The sequence below is a fragment of the Diospyros lotus genome, chromosome 2 (assembly GCF_014633365.1).
Source record: "Diospyros lotus cultivar Yz01 chromosome 2, ASM1463336v1, whole genome shotgun sequence".
NCBI lineage: Eukaryota > Viridiplantae > Streptophyta > Magnoliopsida > Ericales > Ebenaceae > Diospyros > Diospyros lotus.
In genome coordinates this window covers 1,053,412-1,068,922 of record NC_068339.1, presented here as the reverse complement: position 1 = coordinate 1,068,922, position 15,511 = coordinate 1,053,412, and the positions used below count along the sequence as shown (strand labels likewise).

Genomic DNA, 15,511 nt, shown 5'->3' with positions numbered 1-15,511 from the left:
TTCCCTTGTACCCGTACCCCCTTCATAATACCCATATTCCATACCTTTAGTCTTGACCGTCGGATATTATATTCAATCCTCCATCTCCATACTCGTTCGGATATCCATCCCCCGTACCCGTTCAATTTAAGTTAATATATATATATATACATATACTAAATTTTTTATCGCAAATTTTGAATCCAAAATTGACAAATGAAAAGGAAATGACATGAATGTAAAGGCACTACACGACGAATCATCCAAAAATATCCGTTAAAGTTAATTTGCAGTCTTGTTACTTCCCATTTTACAGCTGGTAATCTCTGTTAGACACTAACAATATATTTTAACAAAACCCACGGAATCACGCTCCTTCTCCATATCAATGCCATCAATCCCATCTCTGATTCGAACACAAAAGTGCAAGAGACGAGAGTGATTTGCGAATAAATTTCCAAACCGGCTGAATTTGCCAAAACACATACCCGCAATTCCAAACTCCCAACCCACCAGGGTTTGGTCAAACATGAAGTGAATCAAATTCACGAGTGGATTCCGAAAATCAGGAAATGGGTAGGGAAAAGTTGAGAGCATACCTCGAAGGCTTTGACGTCGTAGCCAGAGCGAAGGAGTGAAGCGGCCAATTCCAAGCTTACCGCCTCCAAACCAACGAACCCAACACTGCTCTTGGACGCCATTGCAGAGAATCAAATGACCTTGCTCGCAATTGCAGGATTATTACCAAAGGACTGGTGTATAAGAATCGGAAATACAGATGAACATGTGAATCAGTACAATAATTTGTGGGGCATGAAGAAGTGGGGCATGAAGAAGTGTGAAGAGTGATGAAGACGAAAGAGCTGTTGGAATCCAAATCATATACGCCAGAGCGGATAGCTTGCTTGCGCTATTTCAGCACGCTCCGTTGGCTACTTGAAATTCCGGTTTTACCCTCCAAAGACAAATTCAACCGTTTGGTTTACGCTCCCACATGCTGTTTAGGTCTTAATTAGATAAATTACAATATTAATTAATACTATTGTTGTAAAACAATGTTAAAACAACAATAAATGTATAAACTAATTAGTTTGTTTTGGTATTAAAAATAAATTTAATAAATATATTTTATTTTTTATATATTTATTAACGGTGGTATCCATCATTATAAATACTCCTTAAGAGTAGATGAATTAAGGTAATGCTTTTCAATTTAAATATGTATTAAAATATAATAATTTATTTATTATATATTATTGTTGCTTAAAATACAACAATTGAAATTTTGTGAGGTGAGAAAGATCTAGGGTGATAGAAAATTATTTGAAAGTAGCAATGTCAACGCCTTAGGGGTGCGTCTTAGGAGTATGTCTTGAAAATGTGTCTTAAAGGTATGCTCTGAAAGTACGATTTGAAGATATTTCTCGAATGTACGCCCTGAAGGTATACCCGAAAACTACACCTCAAAGATATGTCTAAAAAGTATATCTAGAAACAAATCTACTGAAGCAATATTGCCACAAATCACAAACACAAGTTAGAAGGTTTACGAGAGTCTTTTTCCACGGAGGCCCTCCGACGATCAAATCAATACCACGAAAAATATTGTTCATGTAATATAAATCAATTAAGTGTTTAGAAGTTACCAGATGCAGAAAAGTTCTCTTGCTTGATCCTGTAGCAAGATATTTATAGGGCACGATGTCCAATGATCCTTTTAAGGGACACGTGTCAATAATCTAGAAATGGTCATTTGCTTGAAAAGTATCATTCTTGCTCGAAAATGTACACAATGCCCAAAAAAGTCTCTAGCTTTGGCCGAAAGCTCCCCAATGCCTGAAAGGTCAATCATACCCGAAAACCTCTTATCTTGCCCGGAGGTCCATTGTGCCCGAAAAACTCCTTGTCATGCCCGAAAGGTCCATTGTGCCCAAAAACTTCTTATCTTGCCCATAAGGTCTCTTGTGCCCGAAATCTTTTAATTGTGCCCAGAAAGTCCCTTATGCCTGAAAACTCTTAATCATGCCCGGAAGCTTCGTTATGCTTGAAAATATTTTTTAGGTGGGCCTCAATTTTTCCATATACATGTATAAACAAATATGAAATTGAACTTCAAACGAGTCTCTAAAATAAAAGTAATAAACAAATATTTATTATTTATTTAACACAAATAAGTTAAGTTTGAGCTTAACAAAATTATGGATGACGTGTCATAAATAAAAGATCAAAAGCTCCAAAATAATTTATAAACTTTTGGTGATATCATATGTAACACTCTAGACTTTGAAAAAAATAATAAATTATTGGGTTTATGGTAATTTGTGATTTATTAAAGAATTAAAGTTATAGGGATATTTATAGAAACAGTGGAAAAAAAAAAGAATAAGTCAAATTAATGAGTTTTTGAAAATTTTAGGGTGTAGGTGAAATAAGGAAAATGAGATGTGGGGGTTGTGTGTGTGAATTCTGGAAGATTGGGGGCTGTGGTGTGATTTTCGGAAATAGCCCTAGATCACCTTAAAATTAATTGGGCATGCATATTGTTTGAGGGCGAGAGGCAGCGCGAGAGAGGTCGCGCGAGTGGGAGGCCACTGGGTAGGCGCAGGATTGAATCCGCGCAAAGGCTTGGGCGATATTTTAGTTAGAATTAATTCCAGCCAATTCCAGGTGCCAAACGGCGCTGTTTCGGGGCGTTATCTGGCCCCCATGCACACCAGTCACGCGCTTCTTGCGCGCCCAGGCCACACCACGTGGTGCGGCCGTGTCCCATCACCCAGCCACTCTCCATCACCCTCTTGCTGCCACATGGAAGCATCTGGGGCCTCCCTTAGGCCCCAGCATTTCACCCCCGCCGAATTTCCTCCCTTCTTTGCTTATAAATAACAATGTTTTCACTGCTGTTAAATGCTGTAAATTTTAGCACACCGAAATTCTGTCTGCATATATGCGAGGTATACAAATATTTTAAATTTATTTAATAGCGTTAATTAAAGATTAATCACATGTTTAATTATATTATTTAGCAATGTAACAGTAATAATTAAAATTAACTGAGTATTAAATTAAAATATTTTATTTTATAATTGTATAGGAAATTGAGACGTGAAACTGACGCAAAGCAAGTGGTTAGTGTGCGATAAGGTTTATTATGATTTGCGAGTAAATTTATTTGAGCATGGCTTGTATTAGACTGTGGGAGAAGTGTCTAGGCATGTGACTGTAGATTTGGGCCATATGAGTCTCGAGATGAGGTCCTTAATGGAACCAGTGGGGCCACCAAAATCCAAATTAGGGTGAGGTGGACATGGCTGCATGCATGATACACTTCACATTATTCTATAATTGCCATGCATTTTAATTTACTGCAACTCATATTACCCTTACTGAGTCCCCGAGACTCACCCCTATATTTTTTCCACTAACCCAGCAGGTGGCTCGGGATTCGAGAAGGGAAAGGCGGTGCTGTTAGATGAGCCGCCAGCAGAGCCGGACCTTCCATGAGGCCCATGAGGCAGCTGCCTCAGGGCCCATGGAAATTCAACAATTTAGGGGCCCATTAATTGAAAATGGCCCATGTAAATTTCACAATTAGGGGCTCATGAAAATTTCACAACTCAGGCCCCATGCTTTCTCCGCCCGCCCATCCCCTTCTTGCGACCCTTCTCCATCTCTCTCTTTCGCTTGCTACCTTAACCCTACCTATTTGGCTCCGTCGCTCGGCTCGCGCCTCGCCCTCGCCCCCCCTTCTCGCGACCCTTCTCCCTCTCTCTCTTTCACTCGCTACCTTAGCCCTACTTCTTTGGCTCCGTCGCGCCTCGCTTTCGCCCTCGCTCTCACTTCTCACTACTGCTCCGTTGCCGGTAGCTCGCTGCCTCTCTCTCTTCTTGCTGCTCCTCGCCTTTCAACCTCGCCATCGCTTTCTCGCATCTCGCTGCTCGATCGGCGATGGCTTGTCCTCAGGGACTTGCCTCACCCTCGTGGCCGGTGGCTCGCTGCTCGGGCGCTCGCCCAGCAAGCATTGCCTCTCGCTACTCTGCTCGGTCGCTGGCTCGCCATCGCCCTTCGTCGCTCGCCCTTGTGGGTTGTGGCCGGTGGCTCGCTACCTCTTGATTGTCGATTGGGTCATCAAATTAGATCTGCTTCTCAGATGCTCTAACTTCAGATCTACTTCAACTTTCATCGGTTAGTTACTTCTTCATTTCGTTTCGTTTATGGTAGTATCATTCGTTTCGTTTCGTTTATGGTAATTTTTAATTGGTAATTTAAAAAAAAATTATTCTTATGGTATAAATATTTATTTATTTTTTAGATTTTATTATATAATTCGGGGCCCATTTTCACGTCTCGCCTCAAGGCCCCAAAAACTCAGGTCCGACACTGGCCGCCAGTTGGCAGTGACCGTTGATAGTGAAAGTGTGGGTTAACTCCTATGTTAATCATGTAATATATTTATTGTGTGTGAATCATAAGTCACAGTTATGGTTTAACTAGAAGTAAACTGGAATCAAGTTAAAGTTCCCACTATAAGTAAACCCAGCAGGTGTAGGGAACTTGTACCGGTCAGTTACGGTCGAAATCTGAGATATGTTTAAACATGTTTGATGATTGAGATAATTTATTATGCATGTTGGTATTTGTTTATTTGAAATTAGAATTATACTCCAATGGCTTAATCAGGTACGAGACTCATGTGAGTTTTCCCTGCCTACGCATTTTACTCTCGAGATCTTGGCTGATCGAAAGCGACGAAACCTGAACCCCACCCAAGATGCCCACATTATTTTAATACTTTATATTGGTAAGGGTATAACCGTCATTCGTAACAGATTAGGATTGTAATGTGAGTTATGATAGCACCCAATAGTGGGTCAAGGTGCCATATCATACAAAAGAACCCGTCCCAAATAGCTCAAGGCCAGGAAAGTGTAAGACTTTAAACAAAAGGACTGAGATGTTAAATTAGGAAACCTTCGCCTCTCGACAATTGAAAGCATAGATCTCTCAAAAATTGCCTACACAATTGAAGGGTAGTAGACCAATGGGTCTAGAGACCTATACGAGGGGACTATTTATGTTCAAATTGTAAGCTGTCATGTAAAATTCTTCTTAATCAGAGAGTTTCGAACAAAACATAAATTAAATAACTATAATATTCGAGAATTTCTCTTAAATTTATGCTAAAAAGATAGATATTATTTATAATAATTTTAATTCTAATGAATATCAGAATAAATATCATTTGTTATAATTATAATTATAGTAGATCTTGAAAAAATTATATGTTCCTATATAAATAGATAATCTCTCATCTAATTTAAGTATTAGAATATTTGTATCAAAATTGTCATTCATTTTTTAATTGTTATCTTTCTTATAAAGTTAAGATGAATTAACGATGATACTTTTAATTAATAATTTTTTTATTGTGTTCTAACCACAATAATAAATAATTTATTTACGACTTCAATGGTAAGCTCAACCCGAAGTTGAGTTTAAAGCCGACAAAATTTTAAACAAACAAGCTTAATAAAACACGAAGAAAGCAAAGAAGCAGCTTCCTAACCAGTACACGACAGCGCATAGAAAACGAAGGTTTGGTCAGGGCCTTGTTTGGCGGTGTTCGCTTGATATCACAATCCTACCCGCCTGTTGCTGAGTCACACAATCGTATCCGAATCAAGATTGCCTCGCTAAAAGACCATTTTGCCATTCTCGGCATTAATATTCCACCCGTTGGCTACAAAACTTTCTGTTCAGTCCCCCATTATCTTTAACTTCAGCAAATTCGTCCCGGAGTTTTATCAAATTTGCATAATTAATCCATTTGATAATCGGCACTGGGGGCACGATATAGTTATGCTAATTAATTAGTATTAATCAATTAATATTCAAAAACGATTTATTAAAATTATAAGGTTCTCAATACAAATTCCTCAATCTCCATAAGCCTTCTCTAATAAATTATTTAAAATTTAATAAATATACTTAAAATTTGTTTTTTATATAGACAATCTGAGTTAGAATATTTAGAGTTATATCTAAATTTTTTAGACTTGGATACATTGGATTAGCAAAAATTTTGTAAAAGTAAAAATCTCTTCAAGATTCTCGAAATTAAGTTACTATAATTCGACTATTTTAGAATAACAACATATCTACGGTCCATTAATACAGATTTTTAAAATTATCTTAAGTATCTGAGACATTTTTTTTTAAAAAAAATGGTGGCAAAACCATTGAATCTATTAGAGATGGATTTTGACGCAAAACTTAAAAATTAAACCAGATGAAATATTATGTGTTGTCTTTTATTCGCTTGTTGATAATAACAAACAAAATAAGAGTGGTTAATAATTTTATCTTCTTAAATACATATTCGTTAATAAAAATGTCAAAACATTATAATTTAGATTGAACTAAATTGTAATTTTATAGAATGATTTAGCCTATGAGAAATTTGGGATCATAATGAGTATAGTATCATAATTTAATAATATAACATTATTATATTTAAGCCATTAATATATATTATTATTTTATAATATTATAAAAATTTAAAAAATATATGATAGTATCTGATTAAATCGTAATAGGTCAAATTGATATTTGTGTTTTTACCTTTTTCTATTGTGGTCATTTGAATTTTTCATTATTCTGATTATATCTCTGAATTTGATTTTTGAGTCAATTTAACCATCTATATTGTCGACATTCAAATTCAGTCGTTCGTGATTCGTAGGCCCGCAATGAAAAAATTAGTCGAAATGCAAGGAGGAAGAATTAAGTAGAAACAAAGACAACGGAATTTTACATGGTTTGACCAAAACGATGCTTACTCCACGACTGTTCTCTGGATATTTCGAAATAATAACATTATAGTATTATCAGTATTTTCTCATTTTACAATGGTGTTATTGACCCCTATTTATAGTAAGGGGTGTTTGTAATTGCATAAAATATAAAAGTGTGGAGATGATATCATGGAGGACAAGATATCCTTATCATCTCCATAAAATCGGGAATATGGCTCCGTATTACTAGGAATCCGTTTTGCATCAAATAAAGTAGGTAGGGGTGAGCATAACTTCGGTTAAACCGAAGTAACTGAACTGAACTTGTCGATTTGGTTCGGTTATTTTTTTTTTAAATTTTGATTCGGTTATTTTTTTAAAAAAAATTGATTAATTTTTTTAAAAAAATTCAATTTTCGGTGTTTGGGTCGGTTATTTACTTGAAATAATCGAAATACTCGAACCCATAACCCCTCATCCATCCGAACCACCCCCCCACGCGCGCGCGCGCAACACCCCACGCCAGTTCTGGCAAATACAGCACCCTTCACGCAGACTGGCAGAGCAAGGCACTCCAAGCAACCCACATTCCTTCTGATAAAGCGCGACACCCCATGCCACGCAGGTTCTGGTCTTCATCCCCATATCCTTCTCATGTTCTCAACTGGGGTGCACACTGCACTCATTATCCCTGCGAATTTGCAACGTCCCTAAGACTCTCATGTGTTGCTTTCTCTTGAATCTTCGTCCCTTTTGATGGTGCTGCTGTGCCGGTCCATTCTAACAGTGTCGTCGTCCCTTCTGACGGTGTTCTCCATCCCTCGCCTCATTGGGAGTCCTTTTTCTCTCCCTCCACCATCCCTCGCCGATGGCGAAGACAAAGACGAAGGCTGGAGATGAAGACGAAGATGACGTCGATGGCCCATTCAGTAAGTTTTTTGGCTACTTCTATTTTTTATTGAAACCTAGATCTACTAATATTCAACCATTAGATGCTTTTGATTTTCGGGTATGTGGGTTATCGTGGTTTGGGGAATCCGATGATCGGTTCCGATCATCGAAATTACCGGCCGGCTAAGTGGCCGGCGGCAACAGCAAGGCCGAACTAATGTTCAGTCTCTTGCTTATTTTGTGTTCCAGTTCGGTTTTCGATTCGGTTCGGTTATCACGCTTTCAATTTTGGTTAATTCGATTTCAGTTAATTCGGTTTGTTAAAGGTAGTCGATCGGTTCGGTTCGGTTACTACATATAGTTTGGTTTGGTTCGGTTCATGATTTTTGGTCGGTTCAGTTCTGTTATAACCGATTACACACCCTTAAAAGTATGTGGGTTCCTATCTCCAGTTATTCAGCAACAATGTTGTTATGTGAACTTAATAGTTTGACCGACGAGTTGATTGGTAAGGCTAGCAAACTTGAAGCGTTGTTAGCAGCTTGTTAAGTGTGTCACTGAGAGCTCTGCTGGGAGCTGTGATTTGAGCTTGGATTCCAACGACATATGAGCTTGCCTTAATGAGCTTGGCTAGGTCTACTAGGCTTTTAGATGATTGGGACGGCCTATTGGATTGAGTCTAGCTCATAAAGAATGGTGCGGGAAATATGTATAACATGTATTTTGACTTTTTTTATATGGCAATTCAAATTTTTCGTTGTTTCAATTATATTCATATATTTATATTTTTTAGTCAATTTAATTTATGTGTAAAAAATATATAAAGTGATATGACAAATTATCCGTCACACTTTGTTCATGTCAAAGTATAAGGGTTAAATTAACTAAAAAATATAGGTATAAGAATATAATCAAAACAATGTAAAGTTCGAGTTGTCATATGAAAAAATGTTAAAGTATGGAAATTAAATTGACTTGAAAATATAAATATAAATGTACTTGAAATAATAAAGAATTTAAATAATTACATGCCAAAAATATAAAAATATAAAAATAAAATATAAATTTGGCTAATACCACATTAACTAAATAAGGGGAATTTTGAGAATAAGATTTTGGGCTAAAGTTGTAGCTGAGCCCAATACGAAAATTCGTCCGCGATTAATCTACAAGAGCCAGCCCACGCAAGCCCATTCGGATCTTGCAGCCGTAAGAACACAAGCCCTAAAACGTCAGCCTCCAGTTCCACCGCCGTGCGCTGCCGCCCGCCCGCCGCTTCCTGGTCTCGTTCACGGTGATTGTTCATCTCTTCTTCATTCTTTTTCGTCAGGGTTCTGTTTTGCGTTTGTATGTACGCTTCCTCTTGTTTGTTTTTTCTATTATTATATATGTTTTGCGATTCTATGTGTGATCTTCAGTAACCGGACTTTAGAGTTCAAACACCAAAAGTATCTAGAACCGTGGTATGGGTAGTTTGGTTTCTGGGAGGGTTGCGTGGTTCCAGGATTGAATTAAAGCGGGCTGATAGAGATTCCTATTACCGGGAACTCAACTATGTTTAAGCCCAAGGCAAATGGTTTTAGGAATTTGATCAACATTTGTCTGTATAAAAACAAGGCGTGTGCATAGATTTGATTTGATCGTCATCTCGCAAGAGTAACGTTTGATATGCATTTCACATGGCTAGACCGAGTTCTGGGTTATTATAAAAAAGGGAGAGTTCTGGATTTTGTTCAAGTGTGTGGATAACACTTGCCAAGAGGTAGGAGCCATTGAGTTGAATAGCTGGAGTGATGGGTACTTAGAGATCCTTATTACTGGCAACTCCACATCTTGAAGGCCATCGCAATTGGCCATTGGCAGTGCTAGCCCCTTTTCCCAAAGTCATATTAAATATGATGCTCATTCTTTATTTTTGCTGTTGATAAGAGCTTACAGCCACTAATCTTTGAGTTTGTATTAGGTAAACTCTTTGAGCACATGAAATAGCCTACGCATCAGGTAAGCACACAAAAATCTTTTTTGTAGGCTTGCCTGAAGAGAGGTTTGAAGCTGGTCGCAGAGGAGGCCATAATAAATTCTTACCATCAAGCCAACCCTTGTGGGTATATTGGGTATTGATGTTCATGATCTTGTTTTGGTGGTTGCTTGCTAGTGCTAATTACCAAGAAAGCGGGGTTGCAGACCTTGAGTAGTAGGTGCCTAAGGAGTTGCAAGTCATGTAGTGGTACCCGTTCCTTGTATGCACATGAAATTAAGGAAATAGTGCATAAAGAAATGAATCTTTTGAAAATATTATAATGGTTTCAGGTAATGCTCAAAAACATTTCACGCTGTGCTGTTTTAGATAAAAGCTGCATTTAATACTATGCCAGCCTTTCTTTGCGTGAGAAAGTAAGGAGAGTGGTATTGGATTACTAAATGAGTAATAAAAAGTGGAATTGTTAGCTGCCTTGGTAACTCCTACTGTTGTTAAAATGTTCTCTTTAGGGTTGGCCTTCCAGTCATCATTAGTCTAGGTATGACATAGAGATTTCCTTTTCTTTTGTTGTACTAGAGATGCTATGGCCGAATTATTAGGGTATTGGTGATTGTGGTGGAACCTTGGAACTCACTCTCTTGCTCTAATCTGACATCGTGTCTAGCTATTTGGATTAGAAATAACATTTGATCCCTGATTTCCTTCGTAATGAGGCACTCTTGCACTTCTTTTTCCTGGCAAAACTGCAGATTGATGATATTTTTGTTATATGATTTTTAAATTCATGTTCATTCATTTATGTGATTCCAGGTGATTTGCTTTGTCATGGAGAGCTCTGATGATGAAAAAGATGGCATTGGTAGTGTTTTTGAGAATTACATACCCAAAGACATAAGTCAACCTTCAATGTCTAAGGGTACAAAATTTGTGGACGAAGTTCTCAATGGCCAAAATGAACGTTGTTTGGAGAATTTCCGCATGGATAAGCATGTGTTTTACAAGTTATGTGACATTTTACAAGCACGAGGCCTATTGCGCCACACAAATCGAATTAAAATTGAGGAGCAATTAGCAATATTCATGTTCATAATTGGGCATAACCTACGGACTCGAGCAGTTCAAGAACTATTCAGATATTCGGGAGAAACCATCAGCCGCCATTTCAATAATGTTCTTAATGCTATTATATCCATCTCTTTAGACTTTTTTCAGGGCCCAGGGCTAGATGTTCCACCAGAAGTCCAAGAAGATCCCAGATTTTATCCTTACTTTAAGGTAATCCAGACTGTCAACTAAATGAATTTAATCACTCGCTTTATTTGGAAATTGAAATTTTCCCACTTTAAACAATTTTCTATTAGGATTGCGTGGGAGCCGTTGATGGTATACACATCCCAGTGACAGTGGGTGTGGATGAACAAGGACCTTTCCGTAACAAAAATGGTTTGCTTTCACAAATTGTTCTGGCTGCTTGCTCGTTTGATTTGAAGTTCCATTATGTTCTAGCTGGTTGGGAAGGCTCGGCAGAAGATTTACGAGTTCTAACGTCAGCTCTAACAAGGCGTAATAAGCTGCAGGTCCCTGAAGGTGTTTTTCTTTCTTTAAGGAAATTCACAATTCTACATGAAGATGATTGAACCATAAACTGGAATGATATCACCACAGCTTATCTTATATTTACTCTTCTTTTTTTTGGAGGGAGGGGGGATTGGGGGGTTGGGATGGTTTTTGGATGTTTCTATGTGGACTAACCAATAGATTCAACACTTCAGTTATTCCTAAGATCGAGTACTAAAGAAAAGTGAGATAATGTCATTTTATCTTTTTTGCCGTAAAAGTTTTATTATTCTTATTTCTGCAGATAAAAACATTCAGTTCTGATGCAGGTAAATACTACCTTGTGGACGCCAAGTATACAAACATCCCAGGCTTTATTGCTCCATATCATGGTGTTCCCTATGGCCTAATTGAATTTGGTTGTCATATGCATCCACAGGATGCCAAAGAGCTATTTAATTATCGTCACTCACTGTTACGGAGTGCCACTGATCGTTCTTTTGGGGCCCTGAAGGCACGGTTCCCGATCTTGATGTCTGCTCCTCCGTATCCTCTACATACACAGGTGAAATTAGTAGTAGCAGCATGTGCCATACACAATTACATTCGCGGGGAGAAATCAGATGATTGGATTTTCAGAATGTATGAACAAGAAGTTGCCCTGCAACTGGAAGATCCAATGCCACCTTTAGAGTTTGAACAGGAGACGATGTTGCATGCTGATACCCAAACTCTGGACGTTCCTTTTGAAGCAGAGCAGCTCGAGCATGCTTCCCAGTTGCGTGACTCTATTGCTGCCGAGATATGGAATGACTATATCCGTGATTACTCTACCATTTAGCTGTGCTTGTAGATGCAGTCTTATTAGGTATGGAACTGAGCCTCTTAAGGTGGTTAGAGTTGTATGGTTTCAATTTGCACTGCAAGTATTACTGTTTATAAGAATGAAATGCATCAGTAAATATAACTTTCTTTTGTGGTGAAGTAGTTGTGGTTGTATAGAATTTGTCTACTCAACATACTTTGTATTTCCAATCCTGCTTTCATTGTTGATCAGCTGATCTTCCACCAAAATACAAAGAAAGAAAAGAAACAAGAAAAGGGAAATGATATTCACCCAAACTTATGTGGTGGAGTTTCAACAATGGTCTCAAGTGCCGGAGTCCATGATCTTTGCCTGCAGTACCTATCGACAGGACGACCCGGGTGACTGTTTCCCGGCGTTTCCAGCGTCTTGGCTTCTGAAGGGAACATGCAGAACTCCCCGAGCACGGGGAAAATCTTGGCAAAGTTCAAACTCACCCCTTGCTTCAGTGCCTTGGAGGCTTTGTAACTGAGAGAAGTGAACTCCTCGTGTGTCAGTACCGAGTAGAGCATCTCCATGGGGAGGAGGAAGTAGAACTGGCGGCGTTCCAGCTCCTCGTCAGCTAGAAGTCCCGGAATCCTGTGGCCGACCTTGAGATGGCCCGCGTCGCAGATGAACTGGCTGGGATTCTCCAGCATGAGCTCGGCAGCCTTCACCGGCCTCGTGTAGATTTCCAGCCTTCCATCACTGAGCAAGACCTTCACTACCCCACTGGAGATCATTGAAGGAGCACATGAAGCTGCATTACCCATTAGAGAGAAAGAAAAGAAGAAGAAGAAGATGATGATGATGATGATGATGATGATGGTGATGATTCAAGTTGTCTGCGGTGTGAAAGGAAGAAGATGAAGCCCCGAAATATATTCATGGAGGGATGGTAGTTGAGGGAGAGTAAGGTATAAATTAAGCCAGTGTTGTTGTATTCTGTGATTTTGGTTTTGGCAGGAGATGGTTCCTTCCCAATTGTTTAATGAGGAGAGCACATGGAGAGGGATGGAGGGCAGTCACTTGAGGACATACCAAACTAATCATAGGACATGGGAAGAAGCAATTTCTTCAGTATTATTCTATGCAGCTGCTCACCTAATTCCTGCTGCTGGAAGATCATCCATCTATCTCTGTATTTGCTTTCATGTCTTTGCAAGTTATGGAGGTCACTACTTGCTGGCTGTTGTGAAAGCTTGCAACCATGCTACCCTCCATGCAATAGGACAAGCATCTAATGCATAAAACTAGCTATTAGCTTTTTTTCTTTTTGGCGCATGTTAAAAAAGATAATCTTAGGCGTGAGAGATATCAAGGGTCATATATCTACATTTAATTGCCTCTTTGAGTTAGTTTGTAGTATGTATCTACTTTTTTAGGGATGACTCTGTTAGGTTATTTACAAGCATTGGGTAAAAGAAATCAAGCAGGTTATAAATGACATTATAAAACCGTTTAAAGAATAACTCAAATTTGAGATATTTTCCTAAGCAAATCAACATCTTTGCCACTTTGATGGGTAACTGTCACACATCTAGGGTTTAGAAAGGACATAGAAAGGAAATGAGAAGAATACGAGGGGGAGGGGAGAGAATAGAATGGAGAGAGGAAGAAAACAAAAAGAATTGAGAAAGAACAGAGGAGATTAAGAAAGAGAAACGTAAAGAGAGATGACAGTAATTCAAATTATTATTTATAAATTATTTAGGTTTTTAGTTATTAAGATAACTTAAATGTATAATAGGTAAAGTAACAAAAATATAACACATAACTAATACATTAATTTACTATGACTAATATGCTTTTGGAGTCGTGATAATATCTATTAACATGTATAGGGATATTTTTGTTAGATAAATTATATCATATACAGAAAAGATAATTTAAAAAAAAAATGAATTGTTGATGGTATTATTTTCATAAAAGTACTAATGAGCCATTCCCATCAAAGTGTACAAAGCTGGGTGCAATGTTCTACCATTAGGTGCACCTTCTACTCTTGAGTTTTATTTGCTAATTCAAATCCCTTAGCTGGCTAAACTCAGGACAAAGAGCAGCCCAAACACCACAATCTGTTTGATTCAACTACAAATCCTTGGCAGCATGGCCACAGAAGCCTCTTCAGTGTCTTCTTCTAGGTTCCATCTTTACTTTGTTGCTTCTCTTTTTCAGGACAGGACACACAAGTGTTTAAGTGGTGTAGATTGGCTCTTATTATTGCTCATAAACAGTTGTTGCCTGGATTAAAGTAATGGAACATAATTAGCTTGTCAATGGGGAATCTCAAGCTATCCTAATAATCCAAAAATTGGAAGATATGCCAGTCAACTTCCCTTTTGCCAGTGGATTGTTGCCAATAAGCTTTGGCAGGCTCTTGGCCTTGCAAAAAAGAAAGGCAAAATTCATTTTTTTATATATATTTTTACATTTTTTTCATATAATAATTTAAATTTTTCTTTATTTCAATTAAATCTGATTTTCAAATCAATTTAACTTTTATATTTTGATTTCTTTTTCCCGTGTGACAACTAAACTTTTCGTTGTTCCAATTATATATTTAAATATTCATTTTCGAGTCAATTTAACCTTTATAACACGTTACATTCTGTTCACGTAAAAGTATATGAGTTATATTGAGTTAAAAATACAAGTTCAGAGATGTAATTGAAATAATAAAAAAATTAAAGAATATAAATTAAATTGAGTCGAAAATACATGTCTAAAGATGTAATCAAAATAATAAAAAATTTAAATAATTACATAAAAAATATAAAAATAGAGAGCTAAAAATAAAAGTTTTGTCCAAGAATATATGGCAAGAGATTCTAGTCTTCCTGCCAAGGCATACCTAAGACAACAATACTAGACTGAAATGCTAACTGGGCCAAAAGTTCAACTATGTTTGGTTAGGTTTAGGTCTGAGGCAAAATTTATCTAATCGGCAAGCAAATAATAGATTATATCTATGGAAGTCCCATCAGATCATGATCCTAACTTCACGTGGTGAGTTACATGGCATATATTCTTCCTTTCAATCTTTGTTTATGATTTAGTTTTATTCTATTTAAAAAAAATAAATCGTTACAGGTTTAAATTCTGAATTAAAATCATACAAGATGTTCATAAAAATTATGAACTTGACAAAAAAATATCTTTGTACTTTATCAAAAAAAAAAAATTATAAACACCTTAAAATTTCAAAACATTTAATTAGACTCATTTACTCTAAAAAAGTAAAACTATTAGATAACTCATTAAACAATAATTATGGATAAAGTCTCGACGTAAAATACTAGTACTCTTTATTTTAATATTTTTTTTTATTTTTTTCCTATACCAAAATATCAGAACTCGTCAAGGCATCCATCTCTATCGTTTAGTCATTTTTTTTCTCGTTATCGAGCCATTTCGTTTTCAATGTCCATGACAACTAGAATGTTATCGAATGATTCGGCTTCCATC

At 37.3% G+C, this 15,511-nt stretch overlaps 3 protein-coding genes across 5 annotated transcripts in view; 1 reads left to right on the top strand and 2 right to left on the bottom strand.

Moving 5' to 3' along the window:
* Positions 1 to 856, bottom strand: part of LOC127794335 (uncharacterized) — a 28,218-nt gene extending 27,362 nt beyond the window's left edge. The window contains exon 1 of the mRNA XM_052325346.1: positions 579 to 856. Within this exon, the coding sequence (XP_052181306.1) occupies positions 579 to 680 (102 nt within the window). The 5' untranslated portion in view covers positions 681 to 856. The remainder of the gene's footprint in view (positions 1 to 578) is intronic.
* A 7,955-nt stretch (positions 857 to 8,811) lies between these two features.
* LOC127793743 (uncharacterized) lies at positions 8,812 to 13,380 on the top strand. Of its 3 annotated transcripts, XM_052324442.1 has the most exons (5): positions 8,812 to 8,955; positions 10,453 to 10,917; positions 11,004 to 11,229; positions 11,529 to 12,067; positions 12,257 to 13,380. In XM_052324442.1, exons 2-4 carry the CDS (start codon positions 10,468 to 10,470, stop codon positions 12,038 to 12,040), a joined length of 1,188 nt encoding a protein of 395 aa, XP_052180402.1. In that variant the 5' UTR covers positions 8,812 to 8,955; positions 10,453 to 10,467; the 3' UTR covers positions 12,041 to 12,067; positions 12,257 to 13,380. The 3 variants fall into 3 exon arrangements, with proteins under 3 accessions (XP_052180402.1, XP_052180401.1, XP_052180403.1); XM_052324441.1 differs by lacking the exon at positions 12,257 to 13,380 and having other exon boundaries at positions 11,529 to 12,183; XM_052324443.1 differs by lacking the exon at positions 12,257 to 13,380 and having other exon boundaries at positions 8,812 to 9,008; positions 11,529 to 12,183.
* On the bottom strand, positions 12,313 to 12,816 carry LOC127793744 (uncharacterized). The gene has a single exon (XM_052324445.1). It carries the CDS (start codon positions 12,814 to 12,816, stop codon positions 12,313 to 12,315), a length of 504 nt encoding a protein of 167 aa, XP_052180405.1.
* Positions 13,381 to 15,511: the final 2,131 nt, after the last annotated feature.